This window comes from Melospiza georgiana, chromosome 13 (assembly GCF_028018845.1).
Source record: "Melospiza georgiana isolate bMelGeo1 chromosome 13, bMelGeo1.pri, whole genome shotgun sequence".
NCBI lineage: Eukaryota > Metazoa > Chordata > Aves > Passeriformes > Passerellidae > Melospiza > Melospiza georgiana.
Genome location: NC_080442.1, coordinates 11136017 through 11154462, shown reverse-complemented (window position 1 = coordinate 11154462; position 18446 = coordinate 11136017). Strand labels below are relative to the sequence as shown.

General features: G+C 44.3%; 1 protein-coding gene across 4 annotated transcripts in view; it reads left to right on the top strand.

Annotated features, from left to right (window-relative positions):
* The first annotated feature begins 9791 nt into the window (after positions 1–9791).
* The window catches only part of HOMER2 (homer scaffold protein 2), a 59187-nt gene continuing 50532 nt past the window's right edge, over positions 9792–18446 (top strand). For all 4 annotated transcript variants that reach the window (XM_058033192.1, XM_058033190.1, XM_058033191.1 and 1 more), the window contains exon 1: positions 9792–9861. In XM_058033192.1, the coding sequence (XP_057889175.1) occupies positions 9857–9861 (5 nt within the window). In that variant the 5' untranslated portion in view covers positions 9792–9856. The remainder of the gene's footprint in view (positions 9862–18446) is intronic.

Below are 18446 nucleotides of genomic sequence, written 5' to 3'. Positions count from 1 at the left end.
TTATCATAGAAAATTCATAGTTCTGATGGAGCTTCTGATGAAGGCTCATTAAAAACAAGCTAAGAAAATCAAATCTCACATATAAATGAAAAGCACATAGTAGATCGTGGTGATGTGCTGAATATGATTGCTTCTTATTATGCTATGGCTGCCCATTTTAAGAATAATACACAGTTATTTTCTTGGTCTTAAATGGTAGTGTGGGGATATCACAAACCTCTCAAGTAAAAACTTTAATTAAAAAGCAAACATTAATCTCCAAGCAGTAGCATCTGCAGCATATTGCAAGATAAGACTTCACCAACCTGAAGAACTAAGCACGATTCTAATTAAATCAGGGGAAAAAATGATGAACTAGATATAGGATTTATTTAAGGATAGCAGTTATATAAGATATCAAAGATCTCACGGTTGCTATCTGATGGGAAATGTTGCTGCCAGATCTCACAGACTATTTCCAGGGAGCGAAATCCTTGTTCCACTGGTTCCAAGTACTGTTGTGATTTTGCATTCCGCGGGGTCAGGACTTTGTGGTGGCTCTCTGTGGGACATGGGAGCCCCTCTGGCCATGCTGAAAGCTGCAGATGATCCAGCAAGGAAGCAAGGTGCTCCCATGGCATGAGGAACCTCCACAGTGAGTGTGCTGCTGCTCTTCCAGTGAGACACCAGTACAGAGTCTTGACTATTTATGGTTATTTAAGGTCCCAGAGCACCTTTTGAATATTAAGTCTCTTAATCCCTGTATGCTGGCCAAAATCTATTTTAAGTGATGCCACTCAGCATTTCCTGTATTGTTCCAGATGAAGATAGTGTTGGCTGTTGCATCCTGTTTCAAACTGCATGCTGGCTCCTCTGTTTTGGAACAGCTGGTATTTTCCAGAAACACCATGCTGCACTGATGTGTGAAGGGATCTCTGTGTATCCCTCCTTGTGCCACAAGAATGGAATGAGGATTAATCAATTATGACCAAATCATGATCCCAGTGAAGTCGAAAGAAGGGTTTCTTTCCATGGGTATCATGGGGGCCAGGGCTGGCTTCTGTTTGGATGCTATTGCTTTGGGATGCCTGCATGTAAAAACAAAGGAAAATGCAAAGCATCACCTTGTTCAACGTGTTTGTGTAGTGAAAATTCCCTTAGCTGGAGATGAAAATGCACTTTAACAGCTGTTTCCTCAAGAGTTTAGTTACTTGTCACAGCAGGCGTTATTGTGCTCGAGGAAATTCTGGTGTGTTGAGTGTGGCTTTAAGCATGTGGAGCTGGCTGGCATTTGTGGCTTTGCATGTCCTGTGCATTCAAAACATGCTTTGTTATGCTTCCAGGGCTGGTTCCTGCTCTTTCCCAGAACAGCTTATGCTGTGGAATTGTATCTCAAAAGCCATGCTCTTAAATCCAGCTACAGTTCAGCTTTAATATTGAGTACTGAACAGCAATAGCTGCAGGTTATTCTCTATGACCAAGTTTATTTTGGGCAAACAAACAGGATCTAAAAAAGAGCAATTCGGGCTAGATTCGCAGAAGATTGCAAAATATTTCTTGCTTATATGTTCTGTCACATACCACTTATGATGTCACATTTAGAACTGTAAATCCATTTACAAGCTGGACAAATGATATCACTGAGAAATGTTTTTGGAGGATCACCTAACTTCTTCCATGCAAATATAATAATAGTACATCTCTCATGCAAACATAGGGAAGAGTGGTCATGAACTATTTTGGGAAAAGCGTGCTTACCAGATGGACATAGAGAATATTCAGTCAGAGAAGCAGAAGAACAGTAATAAATGAAAGTGAGTATGGATGAAGATTAGCCTATTCCTGCATGAAAATGATCAAATTAAAGTTAGAAAAATGTTGGTACATTCACAGCATAAATCTTGTGGTCTTCTGCAAAGAACAATAAATGAAAAATAGACCATATGTGTCATCCATACTTTGTAGTGTTGACTTCATTTTCTCAAGTATATAGAAAAGGTTTTGATTTGTGTATATTAATATTTCTCTGTTGGCTAAAGACTAAATTAAAACAAAACACAGTTAAAAACTTTTCTGGAAGTTGCAAGTGTCCTGCTCCCCTTTGTTCAAGTCCTGTGATGTTAAACTGAATTGTTTGGTGTCCTGTCCCATGGTAGTGCACAGTGACCCCTCCCCTGGCTCCAAAGCCCTAAGTGAACTGAGGATGAAAACCTTGGTTTAACATTACCCATGGCTGCTGCTGCCTGCCAGCCTTTTTCTTCTAAACCCAGGAAAGGACTCTGGATCTAGAGAGTGCTCCTCTGGGTGCTTGAGCTGCAAACTGTCTCTAAAATATTTGGGGTTTTTAAAAATATTTGTATTGAATAAAGGTTTGCTCTGATTTTTCAAAGAGTATGGATTTTATACATCCCCCAAGGACCATGACATTTCCCAGGAAAAGTGGAATCTGTGCTTACCATTAGGTACAAGAATTTTATAACTTCTGTTATGTAGAATTTTGCAAGGTTGTATTTAAGAGTGTTGGCAGTAGATATTTTCTGAGAAGAAAAATACAGAACTGAAAAAAGAGAAAATCAATTATGTTTATTTAACTGATTGGTAGCATTTATGTATTTTGTCATCCAGGTACTGTTGCAGGACAAAGTAATATTGGGTAGAATTAGGAATGCAGAAACATTCCTTGAACTATCCAAGAAGGTACCCAGCCCAACTTGCACCCAATGGAGGCCTTTAAAATGCACTTTTTCACCAAGGTACTCCTGGTATCTTTTTTTGTGGAAGCTGAAATCTTGCTATTCTATTCAAATAGCTATTTTTTCACTTTTTGAGATCTGAGTTTTTAGTGTAGTAGTACCATCGTGATTTGTGGCTCTCTGGCTTCACTTTTATTATTGAATAATTATTGTAGTTTAGCGAGACTTAGACAAAAAGACTGGTATAAGTCAAGGTATTTAACTTTTCTTTAACTTTATTTGAAAGTGATATAAATTAAGGCCGGTAAGGTTTGTTTATTTGTTTGTGGGTTTGGGGGATTGTTTGGTTTGGTTTTATTGTTTTTCTTTTCTAATGCATTTTGGACATTATCCTACTTCTTAAATGCATCTCAATTGCTTTCCATAGGACAGTCTGCAAGGTGAAAAGCTCAACACTTTTTTCAGAGGATGGTGCAAAATACAGCTTTTGTGGTGACAAACAGTTTTCTTCACAAATGAAAATCATCCCTGTTTGTGAAAAACACCCATAGCTGATATCCTGGGCCCTGCAAACTTCCAGTCTCCGAGCCAGGTCTGACTTCTCTAAGTCAAGGTATTTTTTACAACTGGATGAGAGAAACCTTGTGCTGTGGTGCCCCTTGTGTCCTTCAGAATTCAGGTGAGTTGTCTGGGGTATCACCACCCCATCTCAACCTTCAGGTTTGTAAATAGGTTTGAAATTCTGTGTAGCTTCACTCCCATCTGGCACTGTCAGCGCTGCTCTGTCCTTGGAGAATTATCCAGGCAAAGAATCCCCACAGCTCAGCCCACAGGGAAATACAAAACTTTGGGCATTGCTGGAAATGAATCAGACTCTGCTGTGCCCAGGAAATGTCTTCCCTTTCCAGTCGGGCAAGCAAGGAGCTGATTGCAGGTTAAAGTCCACTGATGAGTGAGTCCAAGAGAAACACAAAGAATGAGGTATTTTGCACCAGCCTGAGGTACAAACTCCCACAAGCAGCCAAGGCAGCAGTTCTGGGAAACGAAAATACTCAGAAATGTCTGGCCCCAGCCTCTCTATAGAAAGAGAGACAATTGGGACACAGTGATGAGTGACCCTTGGAGGTAATGGGGGATAAAGACCTGCCTGCTGGCACACACAGACCCAGGGAGAAGGGCAGGTGGGAAACAGGATGACAGGCTGGAAAAAGATAAAACCACATTTCTCACTACAGTCTCCAGGAACATCCTACATTTCCATCTCATTCCTTCCCCTGGCTCCTGCCATGAGCCCGGGAGGATCTTTTCCTCCTCCCCATCTCTTTCTGCCCCCATGCAGCAGGATCCCCTTACCCAGCTCAGGGCCCAGAGCAGACACTGCTGCTGTCCTGGAGAGCCAACCCAGGCAGCTCAGCACAGTGGGCAGATTGGGAAGGGAGTGTTGAAAATGCCACTCTGTGGTTGCTTGGAAATGAAACCCAACTTTAGTATTATTTTTGAGCTTATATTTTTGATTCCAAAATTCCATCTGACGGAAGAGATGGGTATTTAAACAGATGTCTGCAATTTCTTTAAAAAATAGAGATTGAGTTACAGATGGTAGAAAGGGCCTGAAAATCAAAAACTCCCAAGCTACAAGGAAATTTACATGTGAGCAAAATGTTTTGCTGAAATGTATGGTCATACAATTCTGCATGTTTGAAAATCAAGCTTTTTTCACCAAAAATGTGAATATCTTTTCCCTTCCCTATTATCTGCTTCTCTGCTGCAGCCTTGGCTGTCACCAGCACTGTGACAGCCAAGTCGCAATATGAGGGTCCTGTTGCTAACAGACAAGACATACAGTTCTTCCCTTCTCCCTTCTCTTGTATAATTTGGCCTGCCAGGACCAACAATTTTGATCTGAATTAGTTTAAAAGAAAACTAATCTACTCCGTTTGCATAATTGGTGCCTGATTGCTCTAACTCCCATTTTATAAAATGCAAATAAAAGGAATTTTATGATATAAGCCTGGAAGGAAACCAGAGTCAAAATCTGTATTTGCAGATGAAATGGAACCTTTTTTCTTTCTCTGGGGATTTAAAAAGAAAGCCCCCAAAATAAATTTTGAGTGAAAAAGCTGATAACTTCCAAAGTGCCATATGAAATGCAAAGCCCTGCATATTGGAAGGGAAAAATTGAACATATTTGATACAGTTTTGAGGAGCAAGTCAGGATCGATCTCATCTGTGAGACCTGTACATGCCTTTGAGCAGCTTTATGAAGATCTTCACTCATGCATGTGTGCCCAAAAAAGCAGTATTTTTGTGCATATGAACAAGTAAATAGACTCAAATACAAGCTGTGAGGATGTTCACGTGCAGTGCTCATCACCTGCAGAGTCCCAGCCTGTTCCTGCCAAACCAGTTCAACCCAGCATGATTCCAGAGCACAGCAGCAACTCCCACTACATACAGAAAAAAGCTGTCAGGTGACCAAACTTATTTCCTTTACAGTGGAGTGGGCACAATCAAAGTGTCTACATCAATGAAAACATTAAGAAGGAGAATTGGGATTATCTGTCTGTCTTATCTGGTAAGAACAAAGGAAAAGATCTGATAAGGGTCTGCTCCTCGTGTGGCACCACCTCTACAAATGTTCAGTGTGCACTCCTGGATGTGTCCCAGGCTGGATTTCTAGCAGACCAAGGCACAAAGGAGCCTAAAGGATCTGTCCTATTGTGTATTAATGCTGACAGAGGCTCTGACTCTGCCAGTGGTCAGCACCTTATACCCCAGCAGCCTCTTACAGTTTTGTAGCCTTCAACACCTTGCTGGGTACTCACATCTCCTGTGGTGACTGCAGGGCATTGTTCTGGTTTTGCTGCCTTTCTTTATGTGTCCAGGTCTTCTCTCTCTAAGATTTTATTTGAAATTATTTTTGGTTGGCTGCATTTGTCTTTATTGAGAAGGCAACATATACCACAGTGTGACAATGACAGCTCTTTGCATTTACATAAACATCTGCTTGGATTTGGTACTTGCATATTTCACAGGATAACTCTTAAAAAAGTGAAGTAGAAACTGGGCATGAACCCTCTATGACTCCAGTTAGACAGGTGCTTCCTGGCACTGAGTAAATATAAGAATAAACTGCACAAAATAATAAGAGAACTGCAACCCATAGTAAGATAAATGCAACCCATTTTAAAGTAGATTGACAAATTGCTTTTAAATTAATTTCTCCCTTTTATTTTTTGCTTTTAAAGACACAGAAAGTAATCCTATTATTTTGGCTTATTTCTGAAGGAGACTGGAGTAGAAAACTTTTTTTTCCTAGAAATCAGATGTCTTGCTGGAGATTTGTTGAAGGTCTCATGTTTATTGTGAGCTCTGATATTTTAATTGAAAGGACAAAATTGTTTATTATTTTAAGCAAATAGATCTTTTGTCCTAATTAGTTTTTAGATATCAGATTAAGTACGATTTAAAAACAAATAATGCAAATCAGAGTGTTTTCAACAAAATTATTTAAAATCTTTTCTTTCCTCAATTGCTCACCTTTAACATTTTATATCCAGTGATACTATAATTACATTAGTTCTCCATTTGTCAGGAGATTTAAAAAATGAACTCTCTGTTTCAAATGTAAAAATCAAGAATTCCCCCAAGCTTATTTTGGTTAAACTCCTGGATAACATTTAAAGATAAAAAATGGTTGGTTATTTGTCAAAGGGAGGAAGTTGCACAGTCCTGCTGGATTTAAAAAAATGCAGATTTGATAAGTCTACTTGGAAAAAAGAGAAAATCACAGTACTGAATATTTTATTTAATACTATCTGCCATGGAAAATAGAGAGAAAAGTACCTTGAAGTATAATAGCTTAAAAAGACCGAACAGCAGGTTTATTCTGCAATAAAATTATATCTAAAATAAAATAGAGTGGCAGAAGACAACAATGGTGAAATCCAAACAAAAGGAGAGAACAGAAACCCAGAGAGAGGAAGAGCCCAGTGAGCTCTGTGCTTTTCAGAATGCTGGGTACATAGTCCTGATTGTTAGATCAGCTTTCTGAAAAGGATATTCACCCTGTATCTAGGAATCAAAAAATTATATCTTTAGGAGGCCTGTGGGAACAGGGGAAATTTCTCATCTAAAGAAGTTAGACCCATTTACAGAATGTGGATATTTTTATTCCTCAGCTTGAATTCTACCAAGGGATCCTGTGCCTTCAGTATTTTGAGTGTTCCTAAGCATGCCCCAGCAATAAGGGCACACTTGTGAATACTAAATGAGGACTGAATTACCCTCCCTTACACATCCTGTGCCTGAGCCAGCTCGGAAATGAAAGATCGTGTCACACATGAAGCTTGAGAACTGATTAATTGTGATAGAATATTTATAGTTCTCATTTCCAGAGAACTGAAAATACCTTAAACAACTGCAATACTAAATTACACAAAAATAATGTAAATCAATGGGAACTACACACAAACTAGGACACAGTGCTGGTTGAGAGGTTCAAGATAGAACTGTCTGTACAAAAATTGCTTAATTCAATATTGATATTGTTAAATGGTTTGGATGAAATTTGGGCCTTACTCAAATCCCTGGGACTTGTATCATTGACTTGAAGTGAGGACAGGGCTTCATCCTTTTTTTGGCAGAAAAAGGAGGACCACAAGTCCTCCACTTGTGCCACACTTCAGAAGGAGGAGTATCTCACCCATTTGGAAGAATAGTGGGAATTTCAGATGAAGGGCCTGCACTTATCCCAAATACTCTCAAATAAGAGCAGAAAACTGGGTTAACTTGCTGTCTGCCAAGGAAAATGTCTCAGGGTACTGAAGAAATGGGACTAAAACCTTTTATGTCCTAGAAGACAGCTCTGCAAAGAGCATGAATGAAGTTGGCAGACCTTATGAACAAAAGTAATATACAAAATTCAGTATCATGTGAATTTCACAGGCAATTATGCTTCCATAAACTTAACCTTTATTTTTACAAATGGGGATGAAAGCACAGTCTTGAATGCAAGATTGGAAAAGATTAAGAAATTAGAAAATGCTAAGGCAACTGCAGTTCCAATTTCCAATTCTCATCTTATCATGACACACACACTGAGTGCATTACCCCATTTTGATCCAATTCCATTAGATACTTGTAAGTCTCATGCAGCATTGGTTCATAAAACACAGCTTTTTGGAAACTCACCAAAATGAGCTAATTAGCGAGGACCAAGACAACTTCTCTCTGATGAATGGAGGATGTAATTTAACAAAATGAGGTAAATGGTGTAAAAACAGTGCTATAAAATGCTCAGATCCATGGTGAGAGTTTTTTCCACAAGATTTCTAGGCTGCTGGTTTTACCCTCAGAAAGTGTTACCCCTCACTGTTTCCCCAGAAGAGAAGAATGGTCACATCAAAGCAATATCCAAGGATGCAGCTCACCATGAACATGAAAGGTTTGTCACTTTTGCCATGGCTGTCCCAGAGGAAATGGAGCCTCACCTTCAGCTGGCAGAACAGGACACAGGAACGTTTACATCAGTGATTAGGTAAGGAGTTAAGTCTCCTTCAACACCCACAGTAACCCTGATTGTGATAAAGAGAGCAGGTGCATTGGAGAGGTGTCATCTCACAGCCTTGTGACAATGTCTGTGTTTACCCTGCTCGTGTTTCCCTCCAGTGACATGGACTTTGGGTGTATGGGACTGAAATTCCATTTTGGTGTTCCAGCCATCAGGAAATAGCTGTCTGTCAGAAAAGGGGTTCCACTGTCCATAGCTGGGAGGTGTTTGGTTGCTGGCTAAGTTTTCCTTTCAGGACTCCCATGATGTGCCAAGGTAATACTAGGGACACCCCCAGGTATTAGACATAGTAAATATAAGTAATGCAAGTAAATGAAGTAAAAGCAAGCAAGCATAAAACCTTTCCCACAATTTCTAAACTTCCCTGGAAAGAAAGGATAAATCAATGTGAGATTAAAAAAAAAAAAAAAAAGATGAAAATAATCACTCTTGATGGCAGAGTATTAATTATAACTTTGTGTGGGTGAAGTTAAAAGCCTGTCTTATGTGTGAATTGGGCGTATCTTCTCCACGAAAGAGTAACTGTGTCTGTGTACACAGTCCTGTGAACACCCGAACAAGCAGGTCCACGGCTGTGCTATGGATTTGTGCCCTGTGACTGCCGCTCAGATGCCAGTGTCACCCTCGTGCCTGGGTCGCCATTACACGGCTCTTCCACACTAATCCAATGTTTCCTTCCCTGGTTAGGAATCCCTCTTTATTTCACCTACAGAATTTTGGGACCCTGTGTGGCACAGACTTGCAGCTGAGAAGAGCCAGCGGAGGCTGAGCCCTCCCGACGGGATTCATTCCCGTTTGTGGGCAGAGCAGGGGGATGCTGCCCGGCTGCGGGGCTGGCTCTGCCGGGGCCAGCGCCAAACGGGGCTGAGCCGGCCCCGCAAGCTCCGCACTCACGGCCCGGTGAACGCGGTTCGGACCGCGGGGAGGGCGTGTCAGGGGGAAAAAATCGCCCGCTCGCGTTTCACCGGGCATCCCCGGCGTGGCATCGCCTCCGGTGGGAAGCGCATCCCGGGACCCGCGCTCGGGGCGCGCCGCGGAGCCGGGGCTGGCGGGGGGATCCCGGTGCGGGACAGCCGGTGCGGGACAGCCCAGCCGGTGCGGGACAGCCGCTCCCGGGGTGGGCACATCTCTGTCGCCGCTGAGGCTGCCCGGCCGCGGGCGGGGCCGCGTGGGGACACCCCACAACTTCACGCGAAGTTTTCTCGCTGCCTCGTCCCCGTCCGGCGAGGGCACCGTGAGGACGAGATCCCGCAGCCCCGCTCCTCCCGGCGCCGCCACCGGGGCACATCCCGCCCACCGGCGGGGAGCGGAGGGGCCCGGGGCGCGCCCACCGCCCCGCCCCGGCCGCCGCCCCCGCGCTGCCGCCTGGCAGGGCGGCGGGAGCCGCGGGAGCTGCTCGGTGCCGCCGCCGCCCGGGAGGGAGGTTATGTAAGGGGGGAGGGAGGCGGCGGGAGGAGGAGCAGGACGGCTCTCGCCGCCGTGCAGCCGCCGTGCAGCCGCAGCCAGCCGGGCCCGGGGCGGCCGCATGTGCGAAGTGGGGACGCGGCCGCCGCTGGCCGCCGAGCGCGGGGAGCCGCCCGGGGGAGCCGCCGCCGCCGAGAGGTGCCGAGACATGGGGTGAGTGCGCCGGGCCCGGCCCGCGGGGGCTCCGCGTCCCGGCCCCGCGTGGGCGCCGCCTCCCGCCCCGGCCCCGCCGCAGGTGCGGAGCGGAGCGGGGAGAGCGCGGCCGCCCCGGGAGCGCTGCCCTGAACGGCAGCGTTTGATAACGTAATTAATCATTTGATAGCGTAATTAATCGTTGCCGCCCGCTCGGGAGCCGCCGGCGGAGCGGGCACGCCGCGGGGGCAGAGCACCGGCGGCGAAATCCCCGCTGGAAGGAGCGGGAGCAGCTCGGCGTGCGGCGGAGCGGGGCCGGGGCCGGTCCGTGCCCGGTCAGCCGCGGGATGTGCCGCGAGTTCATTGTCAGATCTTTCACTCGCTGCTTCTGCCCGAGCTCTGGCTGCTGGAGGCACACGGTAAACTTGCCTGGATTGTGCCAGGTGGTCCCTAATTTGTGTAAATTTTTTTTCCCTTTTAAATTTTTTTTTTTAACATGCCAGAAGTCTCTGACCACGTGTGGTGGCCTCTTGGAGAATTCAGCTTGGTCTTTCCAACAATTAGTCCTGCATTTTTGCTATCCTCTAACTTATATGAGGGGACAAAAGCCAAATGCTGGCATTTGGGCAATTCTTGAACTGAATATCAGAGAAGGGAGGTTAAGGTTGTGCCTTTGGCTTGAACTATATATAGGTTTGAGATCCTCTCGACCAGAATGTCTTGGGGGATTCCAAACCCACACATTTAATTTACTTTATTTTTATCCTATTATGTTCTCTTACACCTTTTCCTTGCCTCTCCTCACCACCATGTGGCAAGGAATCGTTCTCCAGTTTCTGAGCTTCCTCTGCTGCTTTCAAATGTCCAAATTTCCACTATGGAATTGTTAATTGTTGTTGAATTGTGGTACAATTTGAGGCTGTATAGTTAAATAATGAATTAAAATGACATGCACGTGTCCAAATTTGATACCCAGCAGTACTGAATAGAAGTACAGGGGCAGAGGGAGAAATAGGATCTAAGTGAGTATCTCCCCACGTTTCTCTTCAGGATTACAGGGGCTCATCTGCTTCTTAATTATGCAAAGTTTCACTGGAAGATAAAAGAGAAACTGTCCTTGGGGTTGGAGAAAGAAGTATTGAAACCTGTTTGGAGCAGCACTGCCCCGCAGAGTCCAGGATGATCAGAAACATCCATCCACGGAAACTTGCCTCTGTCACTCTGCCTGGGTGGCTCTAAAGGCAGATATTTTAGTTGCTGTCATTTTTAACAGCTTCCATGCTGGTAGATCAGTTTAGCTGTGGCTTGGAGAGATGAGTGGAAGGTCACGGTGCTCTCCACCCCTTCTGTCAGCCAGGTGGAGTTGTGGGCTCGGTGTGGTCCTGCTCAGGCTGAGAAGGACTTTGGCTGCAGAGGCTGCTGAGAGCTCTGGCTGTGCTCCTGTCTGTGCTGCTGCATGCAGTGTCAGAACGTGCAGGCTTGCACAGGCAGCAGGCACGTTCACTAGCCCAGCTCAGCACCCTGATTTAATGTGTGTCTCAGTCTCTTCAGCCTTACCCTGGTGCATGTGAGATCAGGCTCCCAGTGTCATTCACTCCCCGGGTTCCAGCGTGGGTTGTGCCTTCTCTTGCACTCTCTGTACAGAGTTCAGACAAGGTGTTTGGTGAATATGCATTTTCCCAGTGTCTCACATAATTATCTTGCCATTCACCTTTCTGATCCAGAGAGCTTGGAGGCACATTTGTGATAGCATTACAGCAGCTGTGATAGCATTACTGAGCACACATGGCACAGGAGCAGCCTCCCAGTTTTCTTCCGGTTCTATCTGTGCTGCAAATCCCTCACCTCTGCATGCTCCAGCTTGTCCTTCTGTACTCATGGGCACCTCTGTGCTCAAGCAGGTTGTGGTCACAACACAGAGCTCAGTCATTCTTACTTGGATGAATATATTTTGGCCCAGGCATTTGAGTGGGATTTGCTTCCTGGGCACATTTTGGTGTCACATATGGGGAATGTACTCATAGAAATTGTGGCAATGACTTGATTCTTAGCTCTTAAAATATTTTTTCTTTTACTTTCCTTTTTTTCTTTTTCCTGGGGGTGACCATTGCTAATGATTCATTTAAATGCTGCCTATGGATTTGGCAGTGACTGATCGTGCTATGAAACCTGATACAGCTACTTGAGCTTAGCAAAGCAAAGCTATTTAAATTGCTTATTAGCTGTGAGCTGAGCTATTTAAACTGTTGGTTTAGTTCAACTCACTAGGCAGCAAGGTAGTGTCAAGTTTTACAATTTACATGTTTTTAAAAAAACCTAATGCCTGTAATACAAGGGACATGAAAACAACCTTGTAAAAAAGTCACCAGAAAAAAAAATCTGCTCCAGTGTCCATAAAAGTCAATGTGAAAGTTGCTGCTGACTAAAAACCACTGTATTTTGGTCAAGCCACTGTTAAGAATCTCACTGGACAAATGTCTGCTTTGAAGGGAATGGATCTTTTCCCAAATCACTTCTTTCTTCTACCCAGCATATCTTCTCACTGCTGTTACCTCAATCCTCTCAAAGTTTAAACTTCAGCTATTTGAAAATCACAATGTAACGCATTTCCAGCTGTAGAAATCTGTGTCTGAAAATACCCCCTTCTTTGTCTCTTGCTGTCGCAAGCCAAGGACCGACACAGTCAAGGAAGTGTCTCTGATGTTGGTGGGCTGCACTGGCTCATCTGATAGCTGTGGTCTGGCTCACCATGACCTCAGTTTCAGCAGCCCAAGTTAAATTTACAGTTATAAGGATGCTTGTGGTTTTGGTATTAGCTGATTTTAAAAGGTGTTGGATAGCTGTTTCATCTGTGCCTAAATTCTTTTATTATCTTCATTTCTTTACTATCTTTGTATTTCCTTATCTATCCATAACAAATAATTTCTGTTATGAGGTGTATGACAAGTATCCAGTTTGGATTCGACCTGTAAATCTCTTCACTGCTGAAGCTGATATTTATATTATCCGTTGGATTAAAACTCAACTGATTTAAATGCCCTCTAGCATTAAAATTGTGTTTTAGTTCTCTTTTATAAATCATATCAAAATGACAACCAGGTCTTTGAGTGTTAGAAATAATTGCAGAAAGCTGTCCAACTGTAGAAGTGTGTGTGATACAGGTTAATGATGAACTAGCTCACAGCACACCTTTCTTTTGGCTGATGTGAGATGTCTTCTCTTTGCTGCTTCCTCTGGGGCCAGTGGGGTAATTTAGTCCCCTGCAGCTGGGATCCATCCATAACTCTCCAGGTGAGCTTTGAGCCAAGCCCCAGGAAGTTTGGAAAAGGCAGGTTTCCAAGCCTGGATCAGGCAATGAAGGACCCTCATCTTAAGGAGCTTGGTCTCTTGAACAAAACTCTGTTCCCCCTGTGATACATTCACAGAAAGGTGCGTGGGGCTGTATTGCTGAGGGCAGCCATACATGATGTTTTTATTATGCTCTGACATCTAAGAGCTCAGGGAAGGCTGCCTTGCTCTCCTCTCTCCTGCTGCCAGCAGTGCCAACGTCCATCGGCCAACACGTGGCTGTGTTTGGGGAGTAAAAGGCAAAACCTGATGTGAGGGCAAGGAATGAAGGAGATAAACAAAGGAGAACATGTGATGAGGCTCGTGTTACAGGAAGGCAGTAATTTTGGAGGGTGTTCACTTTCTGGTACCAGCAGCACTTTAGAAACCATGGTGATAAGCTGAGCCTGCGAAGCTCGGTGGCAGGGATGGTGTTGTTGCAGAGGAAATTCACCTTGGCTTTCCTCCAGCTCCCGCTGAAATCCACGGGAGCCTCTCACCAGCTCCCTCCAAAGTTTGGCCAGGCCATCTGTCTGCCAGGGCAGGGGCAGGCAGGGAATGGCACCTGGCTGTCCCTGCAGTCCCTCGAAGCAGGGCTGGGACAAGAGTGTGCCTGAACACAGCTGAGTTGGTACTCTGAGCTCAGGGACTCTTCTCTTGAGATTTCAAGGTCAGCAGCTTAAGTTTGGTTCCCAGCATAGCTCAGGGGGGCAGATTATATCCAGCTGGTGGTGGTTTTGGTGTTCAGGGAAAGGGACTGAGATCTGATAGGTGCTGAGGCTGCTCATCTCATGTTTTTGAAGCTTGATTCTTCACAGCCTTGGTTCCTGACATGGCTATTTCCATTGTGCAGGGTAGATATAAATGGATGTTACTTTGACTTGGAGGATTCTGTGTCTGTGTACAAATACAGGTGTCTGTACAAGAATCTGTGGAAAAGTCAGGTCCAGAGAACTTTGTGTTCTGGAGCAGTATTTGGGTTCACTGAAACAATGAGGAAGCTCCATTGACCTCAGCAGAGTGTAGTCCCTTATGTTAAACTCATTTATGCAAGGTTAGAGAGGCAGGGAGCTTGGTGGGGTGGGTGGAAGAGAAAAGAAAGGACCAAACAGCTGGGGCCTCATAGTGATTTGTGGGTGTTTTGAGTTTTGGTGTGGCTGGATTCAGGTGAGTGAACAAACCTGTCACAGTTTTTTGTCGAAGTGACTTCACCTCTCACAACCATGTGAGGGTTCACAGCACTGCAGACACATGCATGAAACTGAATTTATAAAGTCTGCTACAGATGAATTCACTAAATTATGAGAGGAGAAATCTGCCAGTACCACAACTAGTTTGAATGTTCTGCTGCAAATTTCCCAGGCATTTGTTCATGTAGAAAGAGTGGACAGAAGGAAAACTTGATACCAAGAGTCATGAGTTACATTGCTTTCAGCTGCTAACCTAATTAATTACCACTGTTACTTTAATTATCACTTGAGAAAAATCTTATAAATAAAATATTCTCCACAAAGCTGGGATGTCCCTCAAGCCCTTCTTTCTATTTGAAAAGAGAATGGTGAGTAGGTCTCCTGATAACAAAGGCATCATTTAAATTCTTTTTAAATGAAAACATTCTTTTTAAATGTTAAAAAGAATTATTTGATGTTCAGTTCCTTTAAACTGAAACTTTTTTAACTGATCCAGGATGTGATCAAGTGTTTCAAACTGTTCAAGCATATTCCCAGCATGAACCAGGCAGAGGACAGTGAGTTTGCTGAGAACACAAGAGCAAGGGCATCAGCCTGGTTTTGCATCTAGGTTTTCTGCAGTGCTGTGTATTGGTTTTATTCATTCATTTGGCTCTGTTATTGCAGTGCCTAAGATAAATAGCCTCACCCATGAACGTACACTGAGGGACTTAGGCGTAAGCATTTTCAGTCAGCTGTTGGTTTTCCTGTTGACTCTGCGATAGGGTGTGTGCAGAGTGGGAAATCCTCATTCCTCAAGGTTGCTACATGGTCAAATCTGTGTCTGCTTTCACCTTGAATGCTCTCCATCGCCTTCTGCACTCTGTGCACTGCAAAGACAGTGTGTCACTTGTTTATCCTGCGATTTGGTCATGGCTCTTTAGGATGTAAATGTGCTCAGAGGAACATTTCAACTGTTTCTCTGATAACTGTACACTGTAAATAGCTGGTGATCCTGTTCTTAAACCTCAGAATGTGACGAGGGCATTGCCTTCAAAGGAAGACAGGAAGTGTTTAAGCTTGAGCATTAAAGAAGCCCTTTGGATGGCAAGAGCAGTTAGGCAGGAATAGGCAATTAGTACCTGGGAAGGTCGCTGCCACAGCCACGCAGCACCCAGCGCAGGTTGGGCACGGTGTGAGTAGGGCTTGTGTAATACACACTCATGCAAAATGTACAAGATGAGATGGGATGATGCAGTTGATCTTTGATTGTATTTTTGGTGACACATGCTGGCTGCTCTGTGCCTGTTTGTGAGGGATGTGCCTGTGCTGCGGGCTCGGTGCTGAGCTCATGTGTGACACCAGAGCTGCTGCTCACTCCTCATTGACGTGGCAGCTCTTGGACCCTCTGCATCACTGGCAATTGCTTCCTGATGGTAATTTTGCCACCGGGGTCAGGATGAAAATGAAGATAATATTTTTAAAGAATGGATGCTCGAGGCGTTTCAGGATTTGTTTAGAAGGGAGGGATGCTGCTGGCTGACATCAGCAGGCGGGACAGGCTGCCTAATGACTCACAGGGGAGCAGGAGCCTCTGCTGTGTAGGTGTGCTGCATTTGTGGGCTTCAGTGTGAGGGCTAGCAAGAGCTCTAGCTGCAAAACAACAGGGCTTTGTCATGGAGCAAGAGTGTGCAGATTTGAGACAGGGGAATGAGGAAAGGAGGGTGATGGAGGTGTGAGCAGATAGTGCTGCTTGCTGGGCAGACCTGCTCCCTTCAGAGGCACCACGTCCTCCTTTCCTGCCTCCTCCATGCACTGATCTGATTTTATTTGTTTGACGTGGCTTATCAAAATGCAAGATTGTAAGAATTCCTGAAGGGACAAACTGTTTCCTTTCCATCTGGAAGTTTCGCTGCAGCCTACAGGATTTAGAAACTCAACCCTTCTGCGAGTCAGAAAGAAGATTTCTGTAGAAGTTGCACTTTTCTGCCTGTGCATCAAGAGGCCTGGGAGAGCCCTCCAGAGCTGCCAGTGCTGTTCCCCATTAGCATTTTCATAATAATAATAATAATAATAATCCTGCAACTGCATTCTTATCAGGCAATGTTTCGTACCTCAGTGCAGGAAGACAGCAAAGGCCTCTGTGGAATACATTAAAAAATGCGTAGCCAGCTTGTAAAATATTTTTTTCCTAAAGCTGCTTCTGCTTGTACTGAGGCTCCTTCCTTGTGGAACTGTGAAATGGTGCTCTATGACTGCTTACTGAATAAATACTTGTTGTTTGCTTAATGCTTTGCAGCAGATTCTCCTCAGATATGGAACCACTATATTTCTTGGGGGTAAAAAAATACAAAATTTTAATCTTGCTTGGCTCTGAAGGGAAATCTTAATTTTATTTGTGGAGGTATGAGCATTTTATTTTTAGTATTTAATTACTTATTGTTTCATCCCTGGAAAAAGGGCAGTGTAGCCAGAGCTGGGGAGTACTCAAAGCTTTTCCTTTTGAAAGGTACTGTACTTCAAGGTGCAGTCTCCCATCATATTAATTGAGTTGCAATGACTGACTCAAGTTCTCTGCTGTTGGGAGTTGCTCTGTAATCTGGAACAGCAACACTTTATTGTTGCCTTTGTTTCACTCCCTGGTTTTATCAGGCTTTTGTACTGCAGCTTCTCACTATGAATCTGCGGCACCCATCTGAAATGTCTCTCTGTAGTTGTTTGTGGGAACATACATTGTTTTCTGATATTGAAAATGTTTAATAAGAGCATTTGATAGAAGAGGGAGAAGTTCTTTGAGATGAGAAGTGCAGAATGTCCCCAGCCAGCACTCAGGGCTGCTTGGAGGATGCGTGGGACATGTGGGGAGAGTCTGGCACCTTTTTATCAGTTATTTCACAGATGGGGGTGTCTATAGATGAGCTCTGTTCTGGTGGGTAGTTCAGACACTGGTGCAGAGATGGCAGCAGTGCAGTTGTCCCTGTGCCACCCAACCACCCCAACTCCTACAAATCACATAGATGAATTTGCATGAATTACAGATTTAAAACTTGTTCCATGCCTCCAAGAGGCAGATTTGGCTTGCAGAGCTGATGACAATTGCCCTTGGAGGATCCCTCGTTTTGGGATGGAGCAGTTTCTGGCGTGCAGGATGATGTGATGCCAGTCCTGGAGGTGATGTCGTCAGTCCCCATTAGCTTAACTTTCCCCCAGAGTGTCACTTTGGATTATTCTTCCACCATGTAGCATGTCCTGATGTGGAAGTGGCATTTCATAAATGAGAGCCACAAGGTGGTCAGTTTAATCTCCTTCCACCTTCATACAAAGGAGGAGGTCTATCCACTTCACCCACTCCCTTGAACACTAACACAGTACATCTGCAGTTCCCTTTTTTCCCCTTCTTTTTTCTTTCCTCTCTTAATATTACTTGAGCTGAGTCTGTACCTCGTGTGGTCTGCACATAGGATGCACCTAAGCCCTTCCAGGTAAAGTCCTTACTTCTTACACCCTCATGTGGTCCAAACCCCCAATAAAAAAACCCAAAGCTGAAATACTCCTCCCTAACTTGCCAGGAGGTTTCTGCCCAGCCAGGACAGAAAGTGGGCAGTGCTCAGGGGCACAGTGTACAGCAAGGGCACAACTCCTGCCCAAGGAGGTGCACAAGGAGGAGATAAAAGTATCTTTGTACACAGTCCGCGTTAAATTCAGTGACTGTCATAATAATCCCCCCTCCTCCAGCTGTGATAGGGACAAATTTATTCTTTTATGAAACAATGAAGGAGGTTTAGTTGCCTAAAACTTTACAGCACACAGGTGAATGAGAACTCTCTCTTTTCATGATTATTTTATGTTTGACAGCTGTTTGTCACTTTCATGGTCCATTACAGGAGATAGATAACCTTCTGTTGCCTGTTGTTTATAGAGGTGTTCCTCATAAACTTGTATTTAATGTCTTCTAAAAATGTTCATTCATAAAACCCCATCTAATTTGGTTTATGGTCCTTTTAAAGAAGAGCAGAAATTGGCTTGACTGAGAACAGGGATCTGTCACTTCACTACACCCACCCAAATTCAAGGGGATGGAGCTGAAAGCTGGAGTCTGTAATCTCAGTT